The sequence below is a fragment of the Drosophila bipectinata genome, chromosome 2L (genome assembly GCF_030179905.1).
Source record: "Drosophila bipectinata strain 14024-0381.07 chromosome 2L, DbipHiC1v2, whole genome shotgun sequence".
Classification (NCBI taxonomy): domain Eukaryota; kingdom Metazoa; phylum Arthropoda; class Insecta; order Diptera; family Drosophilidae; genus Drosophila; species Drosophila bipectinata.
Window position 1 is genome coordinate 8626552 of NC_091736.1, and position 8417 is coordinate 8634968.

The window sequence follows — 8417 nt, forward strand, 5'->3', positions numbered from 1 at the left end:
TTCAGGTCCAGGTCCAGGTACGCCCGGAAACACGTCTGCCGGCCATTTTGTTTGGAATCTGAAATCAAACCGGAAATGTTAAAATATGCAGTGTGCCTCGGACTCTTGGCTCAGCCACGGCCCTGCCACCCACTTTTCCCTCATTTGTTCATTTGCATTGTGTTGGATGATTGTTGACGTTGGTTGGTGTCGACAGCCAAGCTGGAGGACAAATTTAATGTCATCTGCAAGCTGCCAGGTCCTTTTATTGGAGGATTTAAATAAAAATACACCATTCAAGCTCGTTCTGCCTTGTCCGTTAAAGATCTCGTCCGAGACGCACTCGGCTTTGAGCTAGAACTGTCTCAGTATTAGTTTTAACTCCAAAATCGAATTAAATTCTTATCTCATCAACTTGAAATGATTTCTCGGACAATTAGAAATTGTCATTTAAAATGGAAATGGATATCATTTAAATACGAGTAATTGAATAGGCTTTATTGACGGTCGATTAAGTCAGACACTTGGAATAAATTGGACATGTATAGTTTTTGATTAAAATAATTCGTTTTATTAAAAACCAAAGTAAAAATTCATACCAGAGTGATGGATTTTTTTTATTAAAATTTGAATAATGCTCCTACTCACGTTATTTGATTTTTCTGACTTCATTCTGATTTAACTTCCGCAGTTTGGTCTCCTTTCAAATAGAATATATGACAGAATAGCAGCTCCTATTCCACAGATGGGTATTACATCCTTTCAGAAAAAAGACCTTGATCTGCCGTGCATCAAAAGTTAAACCTGACTTAAATGTAGTTCACTCCTTTTATACCCATTTTTCCTCTTTGCCATTATAAACTGATTTATTGGTTCATTTCCAGGCGCATGTATGGGAAGTGCAGCTAGTCCTGGAGAGCTGCAGCGGGATATCGACAAAGGATTGAAAGGACTCAGTTCCGAGGCCAAGGTAGACAAAGTAAATTAGATTTGGCATGGCACTGCCTTGATGATGATGCATGCGACAAGTGAGTTAAATTTCCAGACCAGGCGAGGAAGTGGGTGCCAGACAAAAAAGGGTAAGTGGGAGGGCCGTCATAGTGTAAAGTGGGGCTGAGCCAGTCAGGTGCAGCAGGCAGAAACAATAAGAGCAACAGACGGACAGGGCATAGGCAACTTTAAGCCGATATCAAATCTTTCAATAATTAATATGGCACACAGCCGCACGCAGAGAAAGGAGCAGAGTCGAGCTGGTTGTGCAAACAAACGCCGGCTCATAAATAAACAGAACGTTTCAACTGGTAAAGTTTTCCGTTCCGCGCACATACACTGAAAACAAAGGTGACATAATAGAGGAAACATGAATTCTTAATAAAGAAATTTAAAACTAAGACCAGTTACAGTAACGTATATTTTTACTTTAACAAAAGTAAGTGATAAATCATCTTAAATCATTTTATAGACTCTTTCCATTACAAATATACTTTATTGTAGCTTTTTTCTTCAAGTGGCTGGCACACATCAGCACGTGTTCATTTCCGGCTACAGCATTTACCGTGCATATCCTGCGCCAAGGATCCTTGGCCTTCTCTTCCAGCCCTACCCCGGTCTGACCCGGCCAGGCTTTACTGGATTGGTCTGGCCTGTTGTGTTTTGTTGCAAAGGTGGCTGCCTAAGCCGTGCTCCATCGTCGATACAGCAAGCTTTCAGATTTAATTTTAATTAGGTGCTATTGAATTTTTCAGCTCCTGTCGCCGGGCTTCGCCCTCCAAACGTATCCTCTTCACTCCCACACCGCACACGTAAAACTTTCAAAGCCGCTGCCAAAAGTTTCCGGCCGGCTGCCTGCTGCCAGCTGCTACGGGGCTAGGGGAATCCCGCTGCCTGTTGCCTGACACTAATAACAATAATCACAAATTGTATTTTCATGAATTTTCAACTCGTAATTACTAATATTTCAATATACACACAAATTCATAATCTATACCTACACCCCAGATTCAACTGGCGCCCCAACAGCAGCCGAAAGTGGCGCATAATTAAAATTTGTTGTCCGCGAACTCGCCAAAAGGGATGGTTGGCTGGTCGCTGGGATGGTGTTTGGAGATGGAGATTTACCTTTTACAATGAATAACAATGAACAATGTACATTAATTTTCCGTATTAATTGTTTATTTGCGCAGGCTGCATATTAAAATTTCTGCTAATCAATATTAAGCCCCATTCGAAACAGATTACTTTTCGGCTGGCTTTTTGCATTGTTGCTGTTGGCCTATAGGGAAAACGGCCTTAATTGGGTTTTGGAGTCTATTTTGAGTTCTGAAATAAAACAAGGTTAATTCAATCATGAATTCAATTATAAATTAGGTTTTACTTTCAATTCAAATAAAGAAAATCGATTATAATAATAATATTTTAGTTACTTTGTTTCAAATAACAACATAGACGGCATTTAAAATTCGTTAATGTCGCTAAAAATTCTTTTTTATATACATATCAGTTATCAATCCGTACACATCCTTCATTCCTTCCATTCGAGTGCCTTTGAGACCTAGCTTGTCCCGAGAAAAAATGCACAGGCTCTTGGTTGTGGTGCTTGCACTGAATATCCTTATCCTCGAGGTGACTGCCAGTTCCTCGTACGATGAGCAGCGCTTTGACTGGGATGTACAGAACATTCGAAGGCTGGTAAAGTGCCGGAATAAGCATTACAAATCCACCAAGGAATTCTACTACAACTACTGGGTCCTGAAAAACTACATTAAGGCCGAGCACGGCCCGCTGTCCTGCTATAGCAATGTTACCTACACCACGCACGCGGACTATAGGTATCTGGACAACTTGGTGCCCCTCCTGGAGCGGTGGCGCTCTCCGCTAAGTCTGGCTTTATATGCTCCCGGTGACGATTTCCAGCCTACGCTAGACAGTATCCTGTGGCTGCGGCAGTGCCACCCAAGCAGCCACCTAGTGCGCGAACTGACCAGCGTCCACTTCTACTTCAATGTGGAGCACCTGCCGCAAGTGGTGCCCATGGCCAAAGTGGCTCTCCAGAGGCAACTCAACTGCAGCGCACCGTCGCCATATGAGAATGTGAAAAAGGAGCAGTTGTACAGGACGCAGGAAAAACTCGATTATCCTGTCAACATTGGACGCAATCTGGCGCGTGCAGCCTCCTTGACGCACTTTGTTCTGGCCTCCGACATAGAACTGTATCCCACGCCAGGGTTGGTGCCTAACTTTTTAAATTTTTTCAGCAGAAAGGTATGATATATTTTTATTTAAATATGTTATGTTGCTTTTACAACGAATTCCTTAGGTAGTTGGGAGGCATGTTAACATTCCCCTGTCCCCTATGGTATACGTTCTGAGGATCTTCGAAGTGCGGGCTAATGAGACCATGCCCAAAACCAAACCGGAACTGCAGAAAATGCTTAGAAGCGGAGGGGCTGTGCTATTTCATGAAAATATCTGCGCAGAATGCCACCAGGGTCCCAAGCTGGAGGAATGGATTAATGAGCCAGTAGCGTCGCAGGACCTAAACGTGTTTAATGTGGGCTACCGCTTGGAGCCACATGAATTGTGGGAACCGATCTTTATCGGCACTGTCGATGATCCTCCGTATGACGAACGTCTCAGCTGGGAAGGAAGAAGGGACAAAATGACGCAGGCCTACGCCATGTGTGTCCTCGGCTACGAATTCCACATCCTCGACAACGCCTTTTTGGTCCACAAGCCAGGCATCAAGGAGGCTTATCTACCCATAGGGCGCGTGATCCAATCCCACCGCACCGATAGTTTGATCAGTCGGGAAATATTCCGAGAGCTGCGTTTTATGTACGGATCGCGTAAAGGGTGTATTATTTAAAAAAAAAAAGGAAAAGGATAGAAAAAAGGCCATTTAAATTTTATGTTTTGTTTTTTTTTTTAACATTTGGCAATGTAAATTAAATTATTGGCCAACAATCTGCTTTATTTATTTCGCACAAATCATAAATGTATAACCATTATTTCCTAATTACTAAAAAATCTGCTTAAATAACTGTAGTACCTCTAGTCCAAATATTAAAAAAAGGAAAAATTTACTTTAGATAAAAAACTACCTTCATTTGTTTGCTTCATGATCAGTTCGTTAGGGGAAGCTAACATAATACATACAATACATACATAAATGTAATGGAATTGTTAAAACTTCCAATTTAAAGCTTTTTGTGCAGAGCACTCACTATTCGGTGCGCCCCAGGGCAGAAACGCTCCTCGCTTCCGTCAATGTTTGCTTAACTTTTTCTGTTGGGCAGTTTACTGAAAAATAACAACGCATGCAGCATAATCAATAGTATAAAATATGAACTGCAAACCTGAATAAATATTTATTGTTTGCTCCGTCCTAGTTGGAGTGTGTGTGAGTGGTTCGGCTTATGCACCAGATCGATGTAGTAAAAAGGAATTTTAGCTTAATTGAATATCAATTCATTTTAAAATGCACGCAATAAAATGGTTGCTGAGGGCGAGGGCAGGCGAATGTTAGACTGCATAAAGAACTGTAATACTAGATATGAGGCTTTTATGATTTGGCTAGCGTGTTTCGGAATTGGAAAGATGTGTGTTTGCTGAGCCTGCCCGGAGGTGGCAACGAAAATGTTATGCAATATTTATTGCGCAAATTATTAGCATTCAAAATGCAATTGATGCCCTCCAGTGATTAATTAAAATGTTTCCGAGCGCATATAAATTCATATTGTTTATTGCGGTTCATGAACAGACACAATGCTATCGTACGAGTGCTCGTTTCGGCGAGGTCAGTCGCCATTTTTGTGGTTCACTGCACACTTTTGCGGATAATTCGAGAGTAGCAGGCCTGAAACGGAAGCAATATGTTTTCGCATATGCGGTTTCATCATTTTCGGCAAAATAATTCAGAGCTAATTGAAAATTTGAAGTCAAGAATTTTCTATTTAAAGGCTTGAAAAGTTTTTCATTCTTCAGGAAATGCATTTCAAGTAAAATTTATACATACATACATACATAAAATCAAATAAAAACAAGAAAGGAAAGCTTACTTCGGGCGGAGCCCGTAATGTTTAGCATGTTTAGCAGTGGCGGATTTAAGGAAAAAGGCCCACTAGGCAAAATTTTTTCAGGGTACATTGAAGGACATTTTGAAGGGGACAGCCCAGAAAATTTGACAAACAATCTTAAAAATATTTTGATCCCAGATTTTGATGCAGATTTATGAAGAATCGATCCACAAATCGTTTAAGGTATTCCGTTCAAGAATGGGATGAATATTTCCTAAGATATGGCCTTCGCAGTGGATCATATGGGGCTCCCCATGCATTTTGCATATTTTGAAGGGGACAGCCCAGAAAATTTGACAAAAAATCTTTAAAATATTTTGTTCCCAGATTTTGTGGCAGAATTATGGAGAATCGATCCACAAATCGTTTAAGGTATTCCGTTCAAGAATCGGATGAATATTTCCTAAGATATGGCCTACGCAGTGGGTCATATGGGGCTCCCGATGCATTTTGCACATTTTGAAGGGCCCAGACAGCCCAGAAAATTTGACAAAAAATCTTAAAAATATTTTGTTCCCAGATTTTGATGCAGATTTATGAAGAATCGATCCACAAATCGTTTAAGGTATTCCGTTCAAGAATCGGATGAGTATTTTCAAAGATATGGCCTTCGCAGTGGGTCACATGGGGCTCCCCATGTATTTTGCACATTTTGAAGGGGACAGCCCAGAAAATTTGACAAACAATCTTAAAAATATTTTGTTCCCAGATTTTGATGCAAATTTATGAAGAATCGATCCACAAATCGTTTAAGGTATTCCGTTCAAGAATCGGATGAATATTTCCTAAGATATGGCCTTCGCAGTGGGTCATATGGGGCTCCCCATGCATTTTGCATATTTTGAAGGGGACAGCCCAGAAAGTTTGACAAAAAATCTTAAAAATATTTTGTTCCCAGATTTTGATGCAGATTTATGAAGAATCGATCCACAAATCGTTTAAGGTATTCCGTTCAAGAATCGGATGAATATTTCCTAAGATATGGCCTTCGCAGTGGGTCATATGGGGCTCCCCATGCATTTTGCACATTTTGAAGGGGACAGCCCAGAAAATTTGACAAAAAATCTTTAATATATTTTACTCTCTGATTTTGATGCAGATTTATGGAGAATCGATCCACAAATCGTTTAAGGTATTCCGTTCAAGAATCGGATGAATATTTCCTAAGATATGGCCTTCGCAGTGGGTCATATGGGGCTCCCCATGCATTTTGCACATTTTGAAGGGGACAGCCCAGAAAATTTGAAAAAAAATCTTTAAAATATTTTGTTCCCAGATTTTGTTGCAGAATTATGGAGAATCGATCCACAAATCGTTTAAGGTATTCCGTTCAAGAATCGGATGAATATTTCCTAAGATATGGCCTACGCAGTGGGTCATATGGGGCTCCCGATGCATTTTGCACATTTTGAAGGGGACAGCCCAGAAAATTTGACAAAAAATCTTAAAAATATTTTGTTCCCAGATTTTGATGCAGATTTATGAAGAATCGATCCACAAATCGTTTAAGGTATTCCGTTCAAGAATCGGATGAATATTTCCTAAGATATGGCCTTCGCAGTGGGTCATATGGGGCTCCCCATGCATTTTGCATATTTTGAAGGGGACAGCCCAGAAAATTTGACAAAAAATCTTTAAAATAGGAAATCTAAACTCTCTAATTAAAAAATCAATTGACACAAAATAAAACCTTCAGCTCAAACCTTCTATCTTTCTTCTGTTCTATATGTCTTCCAAAGCTATTCGTATGCATTTTATGTATTTGCTTGTTTATAATTAATATATGTAAATAAATTTAAGTATAGGTTATTGAATATATATATTATTATTTACATATATGAAAAAATAAAAAACTTCTTTAAACAAAAATGTCCAAATAACAAAAATAAAAAAATTTTTTACAAAAAATAATAAAAATATATACACAACAAACAATACGGGACGTGTCTGTGTCTAATTTGGTATTTCTAATATAAAAAAATGTTTGTACACATTTCTAAATTTATATACATATTTAAGAATTAGGATATTAGCTGGGAGCTCTAATGTTCCTTCTACCCAGTGGGCCAAGCACGATAGTTAAACGAAACTATCGTACAATGCTCATAAAGGGACTTCCTTAAGATATAAATCATCAAGAAAATACAAAAATCTTGCAAATCGTTCGGAAACGGTCTGAAAAAAGAACGTTTTGTTATATGTTTCACTTCATATGTCCAGTATTTTTTTGAATTATGTTTTTAATGATAAATATTAATACTCCAATTAACACCATAAAAATATAAATAGGACGCGACAGTAAACACCAGGTGTAATTTCGACATTTAGTTTTCATTTTGGAAAATGGCTCAATGGTTAAAGTGTCGCATTGTTTAAGGTGAATGGCTCAGGTACAACTCATATCATTCATTCAGATCGGACGCACACAGAAAATGTTTAATTCTTAAAGGCATGCCATTCGCCACCTTGTGTACTGCCATCCAAAGTGATGTACATACATACATACATATATCAAAAGTGCGTAAAACTGAGCCTTATGGCTATTCGGAACTCCATAACGATAAAAACAGCCACAAGAACCCCCGGCCAGAACATAAATATAAACAGAAAAAACCAGCACTGACCAAATCCTGGACTTGGGTTGCAAGGAATGAAGAGCACGGAAGTGTATGTCTGTCCCATTCCCGTCACAATGACATGGCAACTTGGCGAAACAAAGTAAGACGAAAAGTTTCCCAAAAAGACAAATGACCCTTAAAGTTGAAACTAACAGTGACTAAATGGAGACAAGAGCGAAAAATTTGTGTGTACTCAGGGCTAACGTAAAAAAAGGAACAAGATGGTGGCCAGCACGGCGGAGAATCAGGAGGTCCTGGAGGCAGATCCAAGGGCAGGGGCCTTCTAAAGGATTGGATAGATGAAGGAGTACGGAAAAAGAATCAGCTGAAGCAACTGAAGCAGCATGAAAATCTTTTAATTACTGCCACCAGTAGCCAAGCCAGCAAGAGCTTTCCATTTGTCTTCCAGCCAACTGCTGACGTTGTTGGATTTACCAAATGCAGAACGAGACGGCCAATGCGATTAAGTTGGCCAAGTGCGACAGAGATGGCCGGGCCGAGAGGCGAACAGAAGGAAAAGGAACAAAGCCTGAGGCCGCGTGAAATTGCAAAACTGTTTCACCTGAATGCATGAGGCAATGTTCCAGCTGCCCACCTTCTGAGGTCTGAACACGTCTAAGACATCGGAACAATAAGTTGACAATGGCCAAAACTGGTTCAAGAAAAACGACTGTATCGAAAATGGTTGAGAATCCCTCACATGCAGGAATAATTGGGGTTTTTTATAAAATCCGCAGCTAGGCCA

General features: G+C 39.8%; 1 protein-coding gene across 2 annotated transcripts; it reads left to right on the plus strand.

The window, feature by feature from the left end:
- The first annotated feature begins 2403 nt into the window (after positions 1-2403).
- Positions 2404-3904, plus strand: LOC108133318 (beta-1,4-glucuronyltransferase 1). 2 transcript variants are annotated; one of them, XM_070277500.1, is made up of 2 exons: positions 2404-3240; positions 3300-3489. In XM_070277500.1, exons 1-2 carry the CDS (start codon positions 2551-2553, stop codon positions 3345-3347), a joined length of 738 nt encoding a protein of 245 aa, XP_070133601.1. In that variant the 5' UTR covers positions 2404-2550; the 3' UTR covers positions 3348-3489. The 2 variants fall into 2 exon arrangements, with proteins under 2 accessions (XP_070133601.1, XP_017108665.2); XM_017253176.3 differs by having other exon boundaries at positions 2407-3240; positions 3296-3904.
- Positions 3905-8417: the final 4513 nt, after the last annotated feature.